A 23523-nucleotide genomic window follows, 5' to 3' on the forward strand; every position below is an offset into this window, starting at 1 on the left:
GAAGGTAGCAAAGCAACTGGTTTGGCACTAGTTAAGGATTTTAGCTGAAACAAACACGTTCTTCTTGTGAAGTCTCTGGAATTAACTGGTATTTGTTCAGGAAAATATCCAGTCAGAGTATCCTGGTCCATATCTAGTTCAGCCACCTTTTTTCAGAAATGTACAGGTACATGGATGTATGTATGTATATTTGTATTTACACAGGTGTGAACATGCTCCTGCACTGCTGTTCTTCTGCTTCTGCATGTGGATCTTCCATTCCTGAGGCTGCTGCAAATATTAGCTTTTCCTGCTTAGAAAAAGGTCATTATTAATCCGTCTTATCAAAAGAAGATTTTAGTGCACCTAAAGTATGGAACACTAAAAATGGATTAACACAACAGATAACCAATGTCTGAGCAGGCCTTCCTATCCATTACTCATGGAAGTTATTAGGACCATCCTAATGGAGGAAAGACTAAGTCATAATTAACTTGACATTAACAGCACATTATTGCAATACCACTAACTTTACTCAGAAGAATCTTAAGCTTTGGAATATCCCTTCCTGCAGATGCTATTAAGAACAGATCCAGAGAGATAAACAAGAGATTGCAGTAAAGTCCATACTTCTTTCACTGCCAGAGGAACACCATCTGGTTTCTGATCTCAGTCTCCTGCAACACAGTTTCAGCCCATAGTTGTTTTTATGACAAATAAAATGAGCAAGCAGATATGTGGCCAGTGAGGTGATAGTGTGCAGCTTTTTGGAGAGTTGCATCTTCAACTACAGTATGATTATGAGAACACTTAGTTTATTATCTATTACATGAGCTCTATCTTCTAGTAATGAATAAAACTACCACTACCCTTTATAAATTCTGGAAGCTTTTTATCTTGAAATACATTCTTTGCCTTCTTGGCACTATATGATACCAGCCACTTCTGAAACCCACAAGACAGAGAAACTACCACAGCAGTCCTGCATCAGTGAATATTTTTGAATAGCCCTCCATATGAATAAAGATGCAACATGCAGTGCACAGTTTATTTACTTTATTTTTTAAAGTTCTGTCAGAAACATAGCTGTGCATTAATTACAAAATATATTAAACTATCAATCAATTATTCCAAGAGAACAGGAGTACTTTCATTTCAAAGGCAAACCAATACAAACCTTTAACATTGACACAGAACAGTCTTTTGCATCCATCATCAATGTATTTGGTCTGCTGCCATCTCTAAATAAGAACAGAAAGCTCACCCTGATTCCATTTAATTGGCAAGTTTTATCCCTTGATAGCAAACATGACCAGACATCTCATAAGACCACTTAAAAAACAACTCTATACATCTCACATTATCTGAGCTCCCACATATACATTATATACTAACATTTTTAGCAAAATAATTTTCCCTGCCCCGCAGGGGAAGACATTCAAAGGCAAACGTGTTCATAATATATTATAATTGGGACTTTGTGCCATAGCAGCTTTGCAAATACACGTACTAAGAGTCGGTGACTTAAAACATCTTAAAGACAACAGAAATTTGGAAGATAAAAGAAGCTAAGTTACTTTTTAAACCACCTTGAGTTCTAGTAATGCTGCAAAGCATTGAGTTACAGAATGAAACCCCACTGCTGAACAAGTTACACAGGAGACAGTTAATTAAAGTATTTATTTGATTTAGAGACAACTCAATGCTGCAGACCTTTCTTCCATTTAAATAGTTCTAGCAATTATACCTCAATCCACCATGGTAAAAAAAGTTCTCAAAAGAAGAGATGTGTAGAAAGGGGAAAGAGGAAAATCGAACAAGTACATGAATAAGTATTTCGTTAACATTTATAACCTTTTTATGGATTTAACTGATGCTTAGCATATTAGCTCTGACAGTCTCTCATGGAATACTCTGACATTACAGTAATTTGACATCACTCAGAGTTCTAGTTGGTAATATAAAAATACAAAACCAATAGAATAGCAGCAGTGAATAAAGCATCCATATTACTGTGGCCAATACAGAATTATACATGCAGTAGCCTTCTATTCCCTATTGGCTTGTGCTATTGTACAGTTTTAACCTGAATCGTTTAAACCCTGCCATCACAGGGAGTTTCCTCCTCAGAGGCAAAAGTACATCAGATCTAGCAGATAAGGCTCAAAGCAAAAATTTCATTCAGAATGCAAATCTTCAAAAGCAAAAAAAAGTGTTAATGCATTTATTGGGTCTTGGGTATAAATTATTTGAACAGAGAATAAGGACATTTTTCTTATTGCTAGGGTTGAGGAAGGACCTGGAGCAGGAAGAAGCTCTCATATGACAAGTGTTTTTTGGGACTGCCTCCCCCTCCTGCCCCCCAAAAAGGGGGGAACAAAAGAGAATGGCAGTTTTTGAGTATCTTGAAAAAACATGGATAGGTAACAGCCTAAAAATGGAGAAGTCGTGTACAGTGCCTTCTGTGCAGAGTGGCTTTGTGCGCTGCCATGAGCATCGACAGCTCTTGAGTAAGAATGGCTTTACTGGAAATACTCCAGCTGAAGATACTCCAGAACAATTCAGTTGATAGGATGAGGCTATTCATTATAAAATCTACTTTGGTTTTAAAGTTGAGATCTTTCCCTATTTTGAGTCACATATGCTCACATGTCCCCTAGTGACAGAGAATACACTGAAGTCATCAACAACTAACTGCATTTACCATTAGCCAGGAAATTCATATTTCACTAGTGACAATACTCCACTGAGCACAATCCCTCTTCCATCTAATAGATTCTACTGGCAGAAGAAATTTTACTCATCTGGATACGATGAACAAAGTGGTAAGTTGGGTCCTGGAACTTTTACCTCTCATGCAGGCAGGCAGAGTATCTTCCCAAACCACTAAACTACAGAAGACTTTCTTTAATCTTGTTTATATTAAGCAATGTGCCCTTTCCCCACTGGTATTGCTTTGATGAGGCCAAATAGTTGGAACACTCTTCAGTATCTCTTAAGCTGCACTGTCTCCAGTCTTTAGGTTGTTTCACGAGCTTGGATAAAGAAGACACAGAAGCTCATGCATTGTTTAGTTCTTTCTATAGGATCTGAACTTGTACTTAGGTTATGGGGTGAACAAAACTTTTTTCTTCCCTCCTTTTAAAGATGAGATTCAGAATTTTATCAGCACCATGAAAGTTAAAACTTTTAGCACCAGTGAACTTGAACCATTCAGCTTGGACTGGTCAAAACTAATATTTACATGGCACACAATCAGTCAGTACAGAAAACAGTAATACACACAGCATTAAGAACCTCATGAATCTTTGACACAGTGAATCTAGTGTTTGATAAATGAGTAATTATGGAAGCCAGATTTTCTTCCTAAATGCAAACAGGATTACAATTTTTCCTCATGCTGCTGAATTAATAGGCTTTCCTTACCATCCAAACTGCTGAGCTGGCCCAGCTCCTATTGTCTAAAGGGACAGGAAATACCCACAGCAGTTGGATGTTGATATGGCCAGCTGCCCACAGAGAATTCACAGGGGATGACTTGGGTACCTCACCCACAACACCAAGAGATCACCTGAACAGATGCAGGTCACAAGTTCAGATTTGGTACAAATTCGGGTTTCAACAGCAGTAAAACAAATTCTGCATCACCCTCTGTTTAGTATATCCTTTTGCTCATGTGTGCACTCTTAACCTGAAACATGTCCAGCACTAGGAGATCCCACCAGCACAAAGGGATTTCATTCAAATGCTAAACTTCTACATGTCTTGCTGATTGTGGCTGACATTCTGGGCCTAGACCACACTCTTAGAGAAAGATTTAATAAAGAGAATTAGGGAGGCACCTTCAGACCACATTTCAAATATTTCTTCAGTGAACTCAGCTCAGAGTCATTTAGCCTTCTCCACAACACTACCTCATATTTTTTGAAAATACCAGCATCAACTCTGCATCAACTCTACATCAACATGCAACTTCCTGAAGGAGGAAAGGGTCAAAGCATACCTGAACCTCTGGTGACATGAACAAAGTCTTAACCCTAACTTCAAACTTCAAGAGACACATAGCCAATGCAAAATTCTAGATAAGTCAATATAGAAACTCTTTCAGCTTTCCCAAGCTCTGTGAAAAAACAAATGAAAAAAAATCCCTCATTTTTATTAATTTTGCTCCTTCCTTGCAACAGCATCTATTCCAAGGCACCGAGGTGAAAAGACTTACAGGTCTATTCGATACAACTGAAGTTTTAGCGATCTGAGATGCACAGGTTCTGCAATAGGATTTTCCTGTAGGCAGTGAAGTTTTGATTAACACTTCTTTTAGTTAGCTTGCTACAGAAGTAGCTTATTATTTTAAGAGAGAACCTTACCAAATATTTAAACATATGACCTCATATAGAAAAAAAATACGCCAGCAACAACAAAGTCCCACTCACATGAAGATCAACTGTGTTGGCAACTAGGATCTTTTACAAATGCAGCCTTTGTGGACAATGAAGCACTTGTGTGATCTGTATGGAAAAACATGAGTAAGGCTCCATTGCCCTGGTTAAGACTTGCAGGCTACATGGCTCCATCAGTACTGCGGGCCTGGAACCCTTCTCTGCGGACACTGTTCAAGTCCAGGCGCGTTAGAACCTCGCAGCGCACCAGGAGCGTGTCGTCCTTGATGAAGGTTCTCTGTTTCAAGTTCTCCAGGTGCATGAAAGTCACATAACCAAAACCTTTAGGATTGCGGTGAATTGTCGGTCTCTGGAAGGCCAGTAGCTCTGGCTTGGCTTCCATCACCTCTTCATGGTTCTGCCTTTCTGGGCCTTCTGATTGATCCAAAATAGAAAGTCGTATGGTGCCTTGGAACGGCCAGGGCAGGTGGCTGTCATATTCCCCTTGCATAGTGTGGACAAACAGAGAGATAAAATTAGCGCAGCGCTGAGCGTTTGGTAACTGGATATGCAGGCGCAAGCACAGCTTGTAGCCAGGCTTCCCTGTGTAGAAGCCAGGACTGTGCATCACTACAGGTCTCTCTTCTTCCTGGGCTTTCTGCAGTCCACTGAAGTTCTCAATCTTCCAGATATAAATACCATTACATTGCTGTGCCTCCATTTCAGTAATCTTTCCCTCCAAATTTCGGATAGTACGTTTGAGTTCTGCCACGTGAGCATTTTGAGTCTCCATTTTAGCAATGAGTTCCCTGATTTGGTGATCTTGTCTTACCAGACGACCTTCCAACTGCTGAATAGTTTCTTTGAAGTTTTCAACTTCTGTATTGCAGTCATATGCAGCATGTGACACGTGTGAGAAGAGGGCAGGCTCAAAGGGTAGGCCATTGATGAAGGGTACAGGATTTGCAGCAGTAACACTGATATTCTGAAAACTCTGAGCCATCATCCTCATGTGAACCTGAGTGAACTCCTGCATATGTCGAGCCAGTTCATTCCTTTGCATCTAGAATTTAAGAGATATGGCATTAGGAACACATCAAACATCTGCAATCACATTTTAAATGTGGCTCTGAAGAAAATCAAACAAGTAGTTGCTTTTGTCATGTCAGAAAAACTGTAGTGTGAATCAAAGACAAAGGTGTGACAAAATAGCACTTTACCAATGGAGAGCTCCAAATTTAAGATCACTGTTAGGAAAAATGAAAAAAGAAGTTCAAATACCAGTGGGTAAATTGCAGAATCATTTAGGTTGGAAAAGATCTTTATTCTTTGCCCTGATGTTGATACAGCCAGGGTTCAACAAAAGTGTAGATATGAGGTGATTTCAGCAGAGAATTGTTAACCTGGGAACTTAAGATAGAACTGACATAAATGACTGCAATATCAATCAGATATGTGCATTATTGTTTTTGTTGGCTTGGGATTTTGGGATTTCACATATTCTTGTTAGAATATTTATCATAAGTAATAGCATATGGTATAGTTGCATTAATTCTATATAATGTTTAATAAGGGAACCTTTGATATATTTTTACAGAAGCTGCAGCATCTCCAGGAATACAACAAAATTTAAATTCTCCAGAAAAGACTGAGAACAACTTCTTATTAAAGGCTAAGACCCACACTTCAAATGGAGGCAATTTTGAATAAAGACATGCAGTATTTCAGTAGTACATACATTGAGAAATAGGAACAGTATATTTCAAACTGTGCACCTGAAAGTAAAAGCAAGATGTGAAGAAAAATGGAGTATTTTACTCTGAAGGCATTCTTGTCAAATATTCCAAAGGCAAGCACTATGTATTCACCTTCTTGTTAATGAGCATTCATGATAAAAAATTTCAGGTTTTGTAGGAGTGATAATTTTCCTATGAAACCATCATGAATTATGGTGTACAATTTCAGTAAGACTCTTCAACTCAAAACAAAGAGATGGTGAAAGACTGTTAGTGATAAATATATTTAGAATTTTTCTGTGTTCTAAATCAGCACTGTACTCCTTTCATTGATTTGCTAAAATGCTCCATAGTACCAAATGGTGTATGAAAACTGATGTGGAAATGAAAGGGAAAGACACATTTTAACCAAGAGGTCTTAAAAAACTAGAAATAAGAGTATCTAGATTAATAATTTTAGAATTTAATAAAATTTATTTTCTTCATGGAACTTTAGGAGTCATAAGCATATTTGGCCCCAACTTTGGAAGAAATGCTAGAAGCTATTTTATTGACATGAAAGCTGAGAAAACACAAAATAATAAAAGCAAGGTCATCAAGCAAATTGTTCACAGAACTTTTTAAATTTGAAAAAGCAATTTTGAAATGCAGTGTATCAACATGCACTGTTTCAGAATTAAGATACCTCAAAATAAAAAATCCACAACCACAAATCACTGAGGATTTTGGGCTGGTGAATGAGACAAGAGTAGGAAAACACATTACAAAAGCAACAGACAAATCATGCAGAAGGTCTGCAATTCAGAAGGTACTGATAAAAGGCCTACCTTTTCAGGACACCCAAAGGCACTGTAAAAACATGGCACTGGGGCAGTAGGACAATCATTGTCATAATGGTTAGGCATCTAAAACAAATCAGATTTGATATTACTTCTCCATCAAGAGTATTTATTCTCTTATCCAAAAAGAATACAGCTGGATGGATTTTGAACAGGTACCTGAAGTCAGATCAGTTTATACCTATGTAATTTTTTAAGGGAATACACAGGTTTTAAACAAAAACATCAGCTGATGATAAAAATTATATTTCTCACTTGTGTGTACAGCAACAATTCGTAGACTTTGTTTTTACATTAGGCCTCAGAAAACATTCAGGTTTCCTTGTAGACCAAATACCTTTTGTTTCTAGCTTATCCCCCAGCCAGATTATGTTCAATTTCTTCCCTTCTGAAGGACTACTTGCACATACTTATTGTGTCTCTCTTTATTATCATCTTCCTCAAAAAGTTCAAGTTACTCCAATTTTCTTGTGGTCCATGTTTTCCAGATCAGTCATGTTACTGCTCTGGATCTTCCCTATCCACTCTCCTTCAAAAGCACAACAACTTGAGCTGATGCCTTATGAGCACTAAACAGAGCAAAGGATAATTCAGTGTTTCACAGGCAGAATCCCTGTTTGTATAACCCCAGGTGTTTGCCTTGTTTAAATATCACAACAAAGCACAAGGCTAATAAAGATCAGCTATCATTCTCTGTTCCTCACTTCTGTAGTTCATCACTCTACCTAACAACAGACTTTTTCCTTTGTCATTATTAAGCTCAGTCCTGTTTTCCAGAGTATTTGTGCAATTTTACAAGATAATTTTTTATTTTAACCCAGGCCATCAACACATTTGCCATCTCAAATTAAACAAGTCAATATTTATCATTTTCCTGCCAATGACTGCACATGTTATTATTGAACAGAAGACATAATAATGGTTATTACAACAGTAATGGACAAGCAAAATTCCAGCCAATATCCCAGTTTGATAGTGAATTTACTTATAGCTACTTTCTACAGTGGCTTTCCAAGTACAAAAACTCTCCCTCTCTGCCCAAATCAAAGCCTCCTCTTGAAATGTCAGCCATAACCACTGACAGTTGTTGGTATTTTTTCAACTCCATTCAAGATTAAATTTGCAGCATGGCCTCTGTCAAGAAGCAGTATAGCTGAACAATGTGTTGGGCAGCCAAAATCCTACAGAGGTTTGCCAGATTGCAACTGCAAGCTGGAGCAGCATTTATGGGAGTATCATATCTGCACTGGACATTTTCAGAGAGAGGCAGGTAGTGATTTAGCAGCTAGTAGACAAACTGTATTTCTGAGCTTAATTTCAGATTAAAGAAGTGATGTAAATACAAAACATCTGACTTAGAATAAGCAGATAAAAAGGGAGTCTCTCTTACCTGCTCTCTGATGAGCACTGTGTTGCAATATTCGCAATATACATTGGCAAGTGGGCACGTTTGGTCATGAAGCTGATCAAACAAAAGAGAGAGGGGAGAAAGCATCAGTAAAGTTACCCAGTTTAGGAGAGGGCTAATCACCCTTGATTAGACATTAGATTTTTATTGATATTTCTCATTTTGCATTTAGCTGTATGCAGCTGTGAAACAAAGACAATCCCTTTACCCTGAACAGTATGTTTTCTATTTTTTCCTGGACTTATACAAGAGATTCATAAAATTATAGATATTTTATTTCCTAAAGCTCTTATGCTCCAAAGAAATCTGATTTTAATCATAAGTTTCTAAAATTCACGTTCCATTGCACTTAACTATACAAAAGTGTTTCTTTTTAAATATTTGTATTGTTGGACTCTCTGAAATATCTTTGATTGACTATTCACAATATTAATATCCAAGAACATTTCATAGGCCTTGAGATAAAACACATCCATATAGAGATAGAGAAATGGTAAGAGCAAAAGCAAAGTATTTTCCTCACTATCACCCAAGTGAAAAATGCAGAGACAGAAAAGAATTCAATAAATTATCTTGGTCTTGTGTGGTAGCAGATATCCCCAAAAGATTTATCTCCTGATACATCCTCTCTGCCAGGCATAAAACCTGTAAATGTAAATACTGCTTTTTGTATTCTATGGGCAGTAGATACTGGCCTGTCTGATAGTAAGATCAGAAATCTTTGGTTCTTAAAGTCCACAAGTCTCCTCACACCACATGGTTCCCAGTTAGTTTGTATTTAAGGACAATCTCTCCACAGCTTTTGTCTGTTCCAGGCTCATATCCTGAGTTTGTAGCTTCTCAGCTGCACAGCAACACAAAGAGCTCTTCTAGACCAAAACCTTCCAGTTGTATCTTTTCTTTAACTGCTGTTCCCTTTCCAAGCAAACCCATGTGAATGCAGGTTGACAAACTGAGACTCCTGCTACCTCTTTATCTTCGTAGGCCATGGATGTGGCACAGTTTGGGCAACACACTTGACGCCTCGGACACTCTTGGGTCATGTGCTCCTTCAGATGGTTTTTGGGGAAGGTTCCTTGGCACTGTGGGCATTCCACAGTGGAAAAGTCACACTGCAGCTGGTGGTCCTGCAGAAGGGCAGAAGAGGGATTTGATACTTCAAACAAGAACTATCATCTCACCCATTTTCAAGAGAAAGCACAGTGCAAGACAAACAAATCACAACCTTTCCTTCATGCAAGGAAATCCTTATAAACTTATGCTGACTCTACCAACAGCCTGTTACTGTCCCATTACTAAGGCCATGGTTTCATGTACTCAGAGCTTTAAGAAAGCTCTCAGTAAAAAATTTGTTTTATATTTTTCCATCTAACTGCATATATTATTTTCCAAAACAATTATTTCAACTAATACATGTAGCTGCTTTGAGAGACTACTAAACTGACTAAGAAACTTGTGTGAAGCACAGACATAGCTGATCAAAAGACAAACATGAATGACCCTCAGCAGAAAGCTGCATCAGTACAATTGTCATGCACTGTGATGTTCACTTGAGAATCACCTAACTACAATTAAACACTCATTAAAAATCAGTATGTGTAGCTATAGTCTTGAAAGAAAAATGCACTGAGTCAGCATAAATGAGTACCAGGTGTGTCACCAGGAGTGACCATCTATCTAAGTTATTTCAAATTTTTACTCATCCATGAAAACAAGGTTCTGTGTTTTCAAAACTACTTCTCACCTCTAAGTGCCTGAGCTCCATCTTCATGCTGCAGCCCTTGTTGGGACACTTGACCATTAATGAAAGGATTTCTCGTTTAGCAAAGTTGTCAGGAAAAAGTTGATTTTCAAGCAGAATTTCATTGTCTACAGGACATTTGTGACCTGCATCTCTACAATGCAGAAAAGCAAGGAAAGATATTTCAATATTACCAACAGATTTCCAAGAATTAATTTAAAATATTTTTACACCAGCAAGACATTAGTGGCCAAATAGTAACACAGTAAGATGATCTTTGAAAACAATGATATTTATGTGACAATGGCTAGAAAATATGAATTGCATTTCAGAAAAATTGAAACCACAGTTTCACTGGAGGTAGCATGACTGGGGTTGCAGCACTTTTCAAACTTAAACACATTTTATTTGTACAAATGCCATGTTAAGTATTCTGGAAACAAACTTGAGGAATATGTAAAGATACTAAGAAGTAACAGTCTTGTTTCTGTAAGTACTTCACATAGCTTGAACATCAAATAATATTTCACATACTACTTAAAAACAATTACTTAAACTTTCTTAGACCTCCTCTCATTTCTTCCTCATTTCATAAACAACCAAGGTGATCACAGCTAAGAAAAAAAGTCAAATTGTCTTTTTTTTGCAGACTGACTTCATCTGTTTGGCATTACACACACTGCTCAGTTTGCTGGTTTTGCTATACAGTATTTGATCAGTTGGTCATCCTTCAATTTCATTATACAACAAACAGAGTGAAAACCTCCTGACACAAAAATTATTAGTAAGTATGAAAATTACACTGGATTTGGAACTGGGTGTTGCATCTAAAGCCATTTTAACAGCAGACTGGAAGTCAGTGCTAACTGGTGAAGGTTTGGAATCTGATGGAACATGGATGCATGCAACCTGCACAAGGTAACTAACAGCCTGTTCCAGTTCATCAGTTCTGTCTACCTGCACATACATACAAAAATCTTTGGAAATGGAGTAAAAAAGGGGATCACCTCCAGTATCCAAATTTTTCAGTATCAGATCATTCTGAAAGCAGTAGGCCAACATATTGATTCACAATTAAATAACGCAGTTAAAGAGGCATGAGGGATCAAAGCTCTTGAGTGCTAATGGAAACAGCAATAAAATGGAAAAATACATGGGGTGGAAAAATGTCAGAGAGCACTTGTGGTGCAAGGATCAAAGGCCAGATCATTGTCACTGCCTGCAAGCATGAGGAGAAGTAGAACCTAGTGGGCTGTGGAGACCAAGAAGGAATTTATGTTCTTTGTTGGAAGAGGAAATAATTGCTCAGCAACTCCATCAGCAATGCTGCTAGAGGAAGTGGAGGTAAAGTTGCCACTTCAAAAAGAGGCAATGAACTTCCTTTCGTAAGTTTTGCTTGCAGAGCAAGCTCACCACATGCCTGAGAATCACACTCCTAAACAAATGGAAGAAAGAAAACACCTAGCTTGTCTTGTTTCAGAGCTCCTTGAGCTATGACCAGTGTGATCTTTGTCACAAGCCAGAAATGTTCCCTCACTTCACAACCTACAGGAAATCAGTTTTCACAGGTATAACTTGGTTACAAACACCCTGTTTAGTGTAGTATAAAGACAGCTCAACAGGCCTGCTGATAAGACAGCAGCTTTATTTCTACAAAGAAAAGGTAATCATGAATATGAGCAGCCAGCAACAGATCAATTTGAAATAATGATCACCAAATCCCCAGCTGAAATAACTAACAGATAAAGGGCAAAATAAGAATGAAATGCAATTTCCCAAAGTAGGAAAGTGTAGTAAGGAAAAAGCAATAACTTGTTGTAGGACATTAAACAGGCTTCAAATACTATTTACAAGGATCAAGATTGTGTTTAAAACACTTCTAAAATTCATCTAGAAACAAATATGTTGGTATACATTTCCTGTGACAGAACTGAGTTATGCATCTTCTAACTCATATTAAAATGAACACTTTCCTATGTTGGAATTATTTATCACATTGCACTCTGCCACTCATAACAGTACCTGTGAAAGAGTGGCCATCTGCTACAAAGTACAATGAATATTTCTGTAATTTCCCTTGAGATTAAAATACAGGTATCACGAGTAAAGCCAGAATAACTTTGAAAGAAAAGCCTGCTCTGTGATTTTGACAAGAGAGTGGTTTAGCCGAGAAGATGAGACAGTTGGCAGAGACTTTAACTGCAGCCATGCCAGCTGCTGGATGAACTGCCAGCACCCAAAGATTTCCCTGCTGTCCCTTGTTACCTCACAACTCTGTTTTTCCAACAAACAGAGGTTCTGATATTTGGCAAGCTCTACTGCAAACCCTAAGTTAGCTTTGCCCTAAGATACAGAAGAAGACTGGAGTGAAATTGAATTAGCTACTGCACCCGAACTTAGTTCTTCTAAAATTTCCAGTAATGTATTTTATTGACAAGTAACATTCGTAAACTCATTTGTAGTTACTTAGGTAGGTAAGCGTCTCCTCTTCCATGATTTATAGCACTTCAAAGCACTTCAGACAGCTTTATTTAAAAAGCTGCCAAGACTTTCTGGGAGGCAAACATTTACTGTGATCAAATCTCATCTAATCATGTCCTTCACACTGTAAGATCGAAGAGTCCAGTTTTTAAAAGGTTTTAAAATTTTTTTTCCTAGTTGCAGCCACAACTTCTTCAACATAAACAACTACAATTTTTGTGTAAGCCACAAGAAGCAAAAAATGCTTGTCCATCCTTCATCATTTAAAATTCTTAATTTCTGTATTCATTTGAGTTAAGACAAAGAAGAAATGAAGAATAAAGAGAAGCATTTTTTCCTGATCAAATAAAGGCTGTGACATCGCTGAAAAAAACCAGTACTTAGAGAATGTAAAATATCACTTTCCATTTTCATTTTAGTTCTGTAGAAGCTTCTCACTCAATCTGGTACTGTAGACAGTACATACTGCAGATTGATACCATAACTGTAGGCACTACATAATCCAAATCAATAGCTTGATCTATGGATACCAATTAAGCATGCCATTAAGATACCATTAAGTTCAGCCCTTCAGGGATTCAGAGTGCTCTGGCACTTCACAAGCATTTCCACAAACTGTCCTCCAAAGACAGAGTTCAGTGGGGAATGAGGGAAAACTCTCACTAGCAGTGAAACATCTGAAATATTACACTGATGAGCTACAGTCTCAAGAGAAAAAAATGCTTTCTACCTTGTTTAGTATTCACTGAAACAGTCATCACTATTCATAGAAATTAAGTAAAATACAGGAAGGGCATAATAGAAGCAGAAGCTTCTGGTCATGGTCCTTTCCATGGAGAAATTCTTTCTGAGAATTTATTTAGCAGAAACTACAGAGATGCCCACAAAAACACTGTATTCAGAGAATGTAATTGCTGGCATACTATTCATTTAGTGAGCGACAAGTGATGGAGAGGGAAGAAAAAGAAATGGAATACAACTATGGACAAGTGGTATGAAAAACCAATCAAGCAAGCACTGTCCATTCTGCATGCTATAAAATAAATGCCAGGGAAAGATACAGTAACACTGAAGACAGTTTAATGATCTTTACATAAAAGTGTGCGAAGTGAGGTTGAAAATTAGCTAATTCTACATACATTCACACAGAACTGAATATATAAATTCCTACCAAAGTGACATTTGAACTAAGTGAGCAATAGTTAAGAAAAAAATTTGGCTTATGCTGAAAAGGAAAAATCTTACAGCATAATATCTATCAATATAATCCAGTACTCACTCACATGTGTAGGACACTGATGACTTCATTCCTGGTTTAAGGCAAGTGCTCTCTACAAGGTACTCTCTGCCCTTTCTTGCTCTTTCAGTCATCCATTTTTATAAACCCAGTCTGCTCCTGCCTTTGTATCTTATTCCCAGTCCCTCATATGACACCTGGTTTCCTCTTCCAATGCTTTGCTTAAAACTATTCCCTCATCACGTTCTCTCTTTCAGCTCAGAAGGAAGCAGCTAATTTCAAGTGAAGAACTGAAAGCACGAATTGCCTTATCTGCACCAAGAAATCAGGTTGTCTGTAGTTTCCTGTAGTTATCAAGAGAAACAATCATAGGCACAAGACAGGAAATTTTATAATCTCAAGCTGAAAACAGAATTTATTTGGGGGAATTGTCTACCTTTCTTTTTTAATTATTATTTGAAGTTTAATAAATTTTTTAGATTCATAACCTGGCTAAGTTTGCAAAAATGGCGAACTATCTAAAGCTCATTAAACTTCTAAACTTGTGACATTCTGGCCATATATAGCACATTTAATGAATAATACATTTCCAGAATTCTATTAGCACCCAGTGGTAATGCACCTTGGGCAGCTCTATTCAGTATAGATTGACCTTAAACTGTTCTAGTACACGAATTTCTTCTTAAAAGCCGCTTCCACGAGTTCTCCTTTTTACCTTATTGATTTGACAATGCAGCCTTTGCAGAAACGGTGGCCGCACGGTGTCTGCACCGCCTCCCGGAGAGCCATCAAACAGATGGGACACTCATATTTACTTTCCAGGGGCGGATCGAACTCCACGTCGTATCCCTGCGTTTCCTCCGTGAACGAGGCGGGCTGGTTGCCGCTGCCGACGCTGGAGCTCTCCTCCTTGGCTGCGGCGCTGCAGGCGCTGGCCATGGCTGCACAGCAGCCGCTGTCCCCGGCTCCACAGCTGCTGTCACTGTGCAGCAGGCTCATGGCTGCTCAGCAAGGGCTACACGGCACTGCGCTGCAGCAGGGAAAAAACATGGATTACTTTCAAGTGTTTCAAGACCCCCCCCTTCCTCCCAGGCACGAACAAAATTTATTTCCGACCAGAAATACTGGTTAGATTTGGTTCTAATCAAAATCACTGGTTTTGTTTTGTCCCCATTATCTTTTTTTGCTTATCTTACGATATGTAGGAAAGGACACTGCATCCTGTCAGCATAGTTCGAACACTCCCCCCACTTTCTGTAATCTCTTTCCTATGACTGATTTCTGTAAAAAGAGGAATCCTCTTTGTCCTTGCTATGTCTACTGAAGATGCTTCTCTAGTCCTTCCATATTATTTACTTCTAAGACATTCAAATAGATTTTGTGTGGAATAAATGCTGTACAAAATCAAGGTTTCTTGGAGGACAACAGCTCAATTCCATATTTTCCTTGCAGTGTATATGTTATTTAGCATTTTCTGTATCGAGCAATTCACAATATAGATTTAAATCGACTTAGCTGCAGGACCACAAATATATTATAAGTCCAAATACTTATACCAAGCAGCTGATGTGCTGTAAATGAAATTCAAATATACAGCACTGCTGGTAACATTTTAGAACTGCCAACAGGACTTTAAATTGAGTAAGAAGCTACACATGAGATAAGGATAATAATTCCACAGCTCAAAAGCTATCTACAAATTACTAGTACTCAAACAGAGCTCTTGCTCTCCTTTCCCTCTTCCAGGCTAGCTGGCAGGGACAACAAGGGACATGATTGTAGGAACAGATTGTAGGAACAAAAGTCACCTTCCCCTGAAGAGTGGTGGATGGCATACTAAAGCCTGCTTTTACAATACTCCTCCAAAGCAGGGTGAACTCATAGGTATGAAATAAAGAAGTGCTGGTACCCCCAAACAGATTGCTAGTGTTTGTACACAGAATGAGAGAGCCTCAAAAAAAGGTCTTAACAACAAACACAAATTCTTAAGACTAAGAAACCTTTGTCTCCCTTGATTTTTTTAGTGGATACAATAATTTTTCTTAGAATCCTACTGTGGTTAGTTTTCTATAAATGACATTTCTTGGACAAACAGTGATTATCACCAGGTGCAAGGCAGTATGAGCAGTCTGAGGGTTATGGAGCCAGGCATGCAAAACAAGCCAAATAAGCCCAGATTTGATAATCTTTTATACAGCAGTATAGGCAGAAGTCTCTTGCAGTGTTTACCTAATGAATTCACTGTAATACCATTATGTCATTTAAAATGTATTAGGGATGGAAATCGAGTCAAGAGACAAATTCTAAGAACTGAGAACTGTTTATCTGAATCACTACTGCAGATGTTGGAGGCAGCAGAATGAATAGGATTACCTTGACCGTATACTCAGAAAACCGAAAATTTTCTTGCCTTCATCAGAATTTTAATGCCACAACTCATTTTTACAAAATGTACATGGATAGGAGGACATACAAGTGGTTTTATTTCATATTTATTTTATGACACCTTTAGATTGTGTCAACAGAAATACTAATCACACAAGGCCTCAACTGTCATTTATGGGAAATATATTTTGAACACATGCAAAATCACAGAAATGTGCTTTAGGCCATCTATGTGATAAACAACTAGCCATACTGCCCATGATAACACACTATGAGCTATTTTTTCCAGCTATCCAGACCAAAAACAGAGGAGGATCTATCTAAAGAAAAACAAAGTTACCATATTCTGGTTAGATATAGTTAGAATAATCAAAGCAGAACTTTCATTCTGTTGTATAAATATATGACTTTCTATCTTGTTGGGATATGCAGGGGTATGAGAAGTATCTGAAGAACATTTCCCAAACACCATTAAGGTACAGAGCCCCAAAGCACAGGCTGACAGTTCTGAGTTGTACTGACCCAGCCAGCAGTGCTCACCTTCCACTCCTGTTTTCCACCCCAATGCATTGTTCCTATACATTATCTACCACCATACATAACACATAACAGGCTTTATAACCAAGGCTCCTAAACACAATAGCAATACAAGCTGAACACCAAGCATGCTCTCAGCAGCTGCTCCAGCCATACTTCAGACACAACCAGTTGAATCCCACAAAGGCACCAGCTCCCTCAGTGACTGAGAATGGATGCAGAGGAATCAATGCTTAGAAAGATGCTCTGTGTGACAGATTTTTTTTTTTTTTAGCCTGCCATCAGTAGAACTATTCTCTCTGGAGAAGAAACCCAGCTTGTTGCCAATGTTAAACTAACATAACTCATTTAACAACTGCTGCAGAGGATGATCAGTCCATGGGCCACATTTCATGAAAAATCACAGGAACTAAATCGGGTCAATGGAGTGGGAATGTTGGTATGCAGGATATTAGAATCCACAGGCCAGCCTAGGACTGAAAAATTCACATTACTCAAAGCCACCGGGGTATATTTAGTGAGACTAAGGAAAGGAAGAGAAGCATATGTCCCTTTAGCAATGTCACACAGGAATTCAGGAAGTTCCAAGAAGAAAAATGTAACAGCTTTGCTCAAATTCACCTGTCACATTAATTGCAAAGAAGTGTGTGACTCTTCTCTTGGGCTGTTCCTAGGAAAAAAAAATCCCATACTATTTACAATTCTGTTCTTACAAAGAAGCCAGGATCTGACTATGTATAATCTCACTAGTTGAACACTTTGTAGATTTAAGTGCTATGCAAGCAGTGTCTCTTTGGCCATTTGAATTGTTTCTACAGACCTAGCAAGTATGTATATTCAGTTTACAGACACAGAACTTCTGTACCAGTCAGTTTAATGAATGAGCCACTGCAATCAGTCATCCTAGTCTGACACAAAAACCCCCTTATTCAGTGATATACTGCAAAGCACTTTCTGCAAAGGCTGAAAAGTCCTATATGGAGCTTTTTATCTGCATATGATCAAGTGGTTCACAAAAAAAAAGAAGTGCAACTATCTTTTTAAATTGGGAAATTCAGGCATAAAGAGCCAACTTAAGGTGATTAAGAGACAGATTTTAAACTTTGTTCATATTTCATCTGAGATAAGATTCCTCCTACTACTCTTATCTATTTCATCTTATCTGTGAGCAAAGTTCTCCTTTCTCCACACATATTTTAGGTGTGGGGCAAGGCAGTTTTCCAAATTAAAATCTACACTCCTGTTACTCAGATAATTACCCACGCCTTATTACTCCACCATAGTTTAAACTAATTTCTCTGTACACTGTAACTCCTGTACTAGAAATTAGACTTGTTTCTTGCGGAAGTTACTTTATCCTCCAAGAGCAGAGCATAGATTTAATCTTTTTGGACAGCACAGTGCTAGGACAAAATCAGCTACAGAAAGGTGTACTTTGAATGGCAATGACAGGTCTTTTCACCTGTGAGGTAGAGAAGACAATCTGTGAGCTTACTGTAGCAGTTCTCCACCTTCCTCTCCTGGGGAATTTAAAAAATGCTTAGGCTGGAAAAGGATGGATTTTAACCTCCAAATTATATTTTATATTATTTCCCCAAACTATAGGATATATCCTATATTTTAGGATATATCCCAAAATTCAAATCAAGCTGCTAGCCTTTCTTTTTGGTTATGAAACAGATTTCCAGTGAAATAAAACCTAAGATCTCCTAAAAACAACATCAGTTTTTCTTATTGATAATAGTTGCCATTCTTCCTCCGTGCTGAACAAAACTGAGTCAAATGCAAGTACAACAATATCAAAATATTAACTTATAATACCTTATGTACACTACAGCCTTGAGAATTTATCCTTTCTAAAAAATGTTAGTCATTTAATTCATTAAACACTTTTCTAGACTGCTCTCTGTACCTTATTTGTTTCCACAACATCCAGCTTTCAGATCCAGGAACAACAGCAATTAAACTGGATCATTACATGGTAATTCTTAGTTTTGCTAGCTTGAAGTTTCTAAGGCAGAGAAACTCTTAAACCACATTTGGTAATGTACCTGAAATGCTCTTTTCTAGAGCTAGGAAGTGCTGCCAGACCTGCTGACTCTGGAGATAATGAGCTTTAGCCTGGGCACAGAGGTATCCAGACCTTGGGGCTGGCAAAGGTTGATTTTGCTCTCCAAGGTAACAGCTGTATTGTTTGCCGACAGAAAGGAAGGTGCTTTCCATGCCAAATGTAATGGACAGAACTTGTTCACTACCTGTGCTGCAGAAGTCTGGGAATGCCCTAAGGATGAAACTTTCACGCCCCAGAAAAGACGGTTAAAGGACAGTTAAAAGAAAAAGAGTCCCCATCCCACTCTTCCAATTTTGAACCATAAAGACTCCTTTCTTCACTAAGGAACCTGTGCTCTGTTGCTATTTACACTGCTACATTACAAAGTGATTAGGCTGATGTGAGAGAGCACAGTCAGACCAGAAGAGTAAACTCCTGAAACAATACTATACCTTATGATCGACAAAAACTACTTCAAAACAGAATTTAAACTGGCCCTGCTTTAAATTAATGCATGCAACAAAGCAGGACTCTGATTTTTCAACTCCCATAGTATAAGGAAGTTTAGATAGGACTTCTACAGATTTTCAAGCACCAAACTCCTATAAATCAAAAAAAAATCACTGGTATCAGAAAGTATCTTCAGATTGCCTGTAAAATTCCACTATCATTAAGAGTATTAGGGAGCAAGTAAAAGTAGACATATACTATTTACACTGAAATATGAAATTGCATTTTCAAGCATTTGGCAAACTTAAGGAATACTGTGCAGGGAAGGATCAGTTGCTATAAGAGAAGATTTTTTATTATAAATGAGGAAGTGCTTAATACAATTAATTTCCACATGACCTTTCCTGGAAAAATTGACACTGACTACCCATATAAATAAGGTATCAATACAGAAGACTATTCCAAATTCTTATTCTTACTGAAAGTTCACAAATATAATTAATTTCCTTTCAGCCTGGCCAGCACACACGCAGCAGGTGAAATGCCTTTAGCACTGCATCGACGGGAAAAACTGGCCAACTTTTCTCTTTTCTTCACCTGTCTTGTATATGTATGTATAGATTTCTGGGTCATGAGACTGACAGACCAGTGGAGTGACTTTGGATAATTTGTATATGGAGTAATACTTGCAACACTTATTCCCAGGAACATTAATCAATGGTCTACTGATAACTGATAAGCACCATGTGTTTCTACTATGAGATTTGCAGCTATCATTACTATGGTCTCATCCAGGCAGAACACCTGAAATTATGCTAATGTTTTTTAATTAATACCTATAAAACACTTTCATTTCAAAGCTACCAAATGGCTAGACAAGCTGAAGCAATAGGAAATTCAGGCAGAACTTGTAACTGAAAAAAATTGAATTCTCATTTCTTGCAAAAGTCTGCAAGGATGTTGCTTATTTTTTTGAGAAACAAACTTTCCTTTTTTCTAATAGCAGTAGCCTTTAAGACCTCCAAGTCTTTTAGACAACCATCATACACCATTTTAACATACAAACTTAAAGACTCGAAAGAATTTTTATTTGAGGCAAATACAAACAACATTCAGAGCTCATTAGACTATCTCTTTAGACTGCTCCTGACTAGGGCAAAGCAGCCCTTGGGGGCTTTCTGAAGCTTTCCAGGTGATTTCTCTTTATTTGTAAAGAATGCTGTCAGGCTTTAATCATGTAAGTATTTTCATGCTTTAATGTTACTTAGGAGACTAGATGGTGGCACACTCACAGTTACATTCATATTTTATCTTATTTAAGTATGTCAAAACAAATTTAATTTTAGTGAGCAGTGGAAGCATACTTTACTATATTTAAGACCAAGATATTCCATGGGTATTTCCATAACCAAAAAACAAACTCAAGCCACTGGGAACTGTTCAGAAAAACAGATACAAGGAAAACACTGTTAGTGAGTAGAACAGTACTATTTAAGTCTGTACTTTGGCAGTGACTCTGGCTTCTGGTCTTCCTTTGCACGCTGAGAACACATTGAGATATGCATTATATCTTTCTATATGTCTTTCTATACCCCTCAGTAAATCTACAGAGAATGTAAGATGCTGCCCTAGTGGGACAAAGTAAACACCCATAAAGCACTTCAAAAACATGCAGGGAGAGGTATGGCTGTGAACAAATGTGATTTCTGCAAAGCACAGTCTCCAGGCTACACTTAATTACCATCCACCTCTACAAGGCACAAGCCTTGTATGTGGCATTAATAAAATGATCTGAGACCCTGGGAAAGCAGATGGTGAATTAAACACACATTCTGAAACAACTAAAACATTTCTCCTTTTCACTCCACCTTACACTTACTTTTGTTTTCTTTTTGACATGCTTTATACCCAGAATATTTTATGGCCAGTTTTCAGTCTGGGTCTAAAACTTTTTTTTATTTATTTTTATTTTTTTTTTAAGCATGTGCTTAGACAAGTTACTCTTCTTGACACAGTAAATTCATGGAAGTTCAATGGGTGAAGAGAAGAATGCATGCTCACCTCAGATATTTTTTCATGCTGAAGTTCTATCAGCATGGGTACCTACTGTGTCTCTTGTCTTTCTAAATACAGTAGCAGTTTTCTAAGCTAGAAAGCAGTAATGCAGTATTGCAATACTACAAAACTTAAAAAGCCATTTATTTCTTGACAAGTTCTCATTCAACAGTCTGACTAAGCTCCATGAATCTTCACTCACTGGGAAAAACTGAAGGTAATGTGGAATATGCAGAAGAATTACGCCCAGAGTACCATGAAGATAATCCAAGTGCTTTTATCAGCATACTTCTGTGACATTTTTTCCCCCTTCTTCTACAAAAAGGACAAGTTTTATGGCCTTTACATTCTACAGGAGACAAAGCAGTTTGCTCGCAAATCTTTTAACAGTTGGTGAACAAAGCACAAAAATTCACCCAAAGCTTCAAATCAATACTTTATTAATCACTCACAGTGGCATGTAAGACACCACAAAATCCAGAGCTGAGGGGTAGCGCTGCAGAACGTGTCAGAGGCAAACATGGGGGAATACTTGTGGCAAGCTTTAACGACTAGGTCTAAGGGATATAATTAGAACATTTTCCTCCCACCTACAGCGGGACATTTCCGTTTAGGTACGAAAAGCGTGACCTATCTGAGCCGGACGAAATTGATGGAAATTACTACCGAAGTCATAATTTATTACCCCTATTAATAAAGTTACTGTAAATATTAAATATTGCCAGTCTCTACTAGAAAATAAGAGCTATCGGGTTTAGAAACACTAGCCTATTTTACAAATTACCCTCTAACGCGTTGCCGAAGAATGTACTGAGTGTCTCTATTTCACAGAGAGAAGAAGAGCCTATGTTCAGCTGACGTGCTCGGGACAAGCGGGAGCGCAGCCCTAGAGCCCCCGCGCTGCAGTCCGATGGCAGCCGCCGGGGCAGAGGCAGGACGGAGGCTCTCCGGCCGGGATCCCAGCGCCACTGCGGGCCCCGGGCCGGGAGGCTCGGCCGGGCTCAGTCCCGCTGAGGTTTCAATTCCGGAGCAGCGCAGGCCGGCGCGCCCCAGCCCCACCAGCGCCCTGCCCCAGCGCAGGCCGCCCTCCCCGGCACCCCCGGCCCGGCCCGGCCCCGCGCTCGGAGGAAGGGGCCGAAGGGCTCCGCGGGCCGGGCAGGAGGCGGCTCTGCTCCCCAGCGGCAGCCCCGGTCCGAGGGAAAAACGCTCCGCGCCCGGCGCCGCCACACGCCTGCGGCGGCCCGACTGCAGCCGGGCCCTCGCTCCCCGAGTCCGGCGTCCGGATCCGCCGCAGCCCCCCACCCTGCCGGCCGTCCCCCGCGTCCCGCCGGACTCACCGCGACCCGCCGCCGCTCCCCGCCCGCCGCCGCTTCCGCTTGTGCTCGGGAAGCGGCGGAGCAGCGGCTCGGAGCGAGCGCCGCCCCCGGGGCGCCTTGGCCGCTGCAGCGCCCTCTGCCGCCGCGGAGGGGCAGCGCCGCCGGGGCGGGCTCGCAGGGTCGCGGGGACTGCGGTGTCACTGCCACCCCTCCCCGACACACACAAAACTGTCACCACCGGTGGCTGAATCCTCCCGCCTGGGCGATGTTGGCTCCGCGCTGCTGATGCTTTTACGAAGAGCCACTAGGATGCGCTCCGCTCCGTCCTGAGCGCTGTTGAAAGCGAGGCGCTGAAAGCCGGGGCTGGGGGGGTGGTGGGTGGTGGTGTGCGTGCTAAGGGCTGGGGAGCAGCAGAAAAGGCGTTTCTCAGCCCAAACCACATGCTTATTAGAAAGAATTTCCTCTCCCTGCCCCAGCTGTCCCGCGGGGACTCCTGCAGGCACCGAAGCCGGGTGCGCTGCCTCTGCAGGGAGCGCAGAGGGGAACCTCTCCCGGTGGCTGGGACAGCGGGCAGCTGTAGGGAAGTGAAATACCGGGACAGTGTGAACACAGACAGCTTCATTTCCTTAGGATCGAACGACGGGAAATTGGTTGGTTGCATTAGGGAGTTTTCTTGGCAAGAATCTCTGATTAACACACATTTATATCTAACAAACTGTTCCCACTGTTCGGGGGGCGATGTAAGCTGGGGGGGTAAGGGGGGTTTCTGAGGGCCACAGTTTTCTAGTGATTTTCAGTGTTTCTGTCTGCATGCCATGCTCCTGGGAGCTGGAAATCAGTGGATTGTTTTGTTCCCTGGCTAGAGTGCCTGTCTCCCTTTGCAGGGTGCTGCTCCCGGAGTCAAGGCCATGTCAGACTCTAATAACACAC

General features: G+C 39.6%; 1 protein-coding gene across 1 annotated transcript; it reads right to left on the reverse strand.

Annotated features, from left to right (window-relative positions):
* Positions 1 to 1015: 1015 nt before the first annotated feature.
* TRAF6 (TNF receptor associated factor 6) lies at positions 1016 to 22653 on the reverse strand. The gene is made up of 7 exons (XM_015631828.2): positions 22615 to 22653; positions 14516 to 14830; positions 10086 to 10236; positions 9310 to 9468; positions 8324 to 8395; positions 6922 to 6999; positions 1016 to 5421 (listed from the first exon to the last, which is right to left on the reverse strand). The coding sequence occupies exons 2-7, from the start codon at positions 14797 to 14799 to the stop codon at positions 4540 to 4542; spliced, it is 1626 nt and encodes a 541-aa protein (XP_015487314.1). The 5' UTR covers positions 14800 to 14830; positions 22615 to 22653; the 3' UTR covers positions 1016 to 4539.
* Between the last annotated feature and the right edge of the window lie 870 nt (positions 22654 to 23523).

This window comes from Parus major, chromosome 5 (assembly GCF_001522545.3).
Source record: "Parus major isolate Abel chromosome 5, Parus_major1.1, whole genome shotgun sequence".
Classification (NCBI taxonomy): domain Eukaryota; kingdom Metazoa; phylum Chordata; class Aves; order Passeriformes; family Paridae; genus Parus; species Parus major.

Bases quoted from the DNA above. Each gene is read 5' to 3' on its own strand.
- TRAF6 (XM_015631828.2), bottom strand. From the start codon at position 14,799: ATGAGCCTGCTGCACAGTGACAGCAGCTGTGGAGCCGGGGACAGCGGC. The intron at 9,469-10,085 runs GTGAGAAGTAGT...GCCCTTCTGCAG, and splicing joins TGGAGCTCAGGCACTTAGAG to GACCACCAGCTGCAGTGTGA. The intron at 7,000-8,323 runs GTAAGAGAGACT...GATTTGTTTTAG, and splicing joins CAGTGCTCATCAGAGAGCAG to ATGCCTAACCATTATGACAA.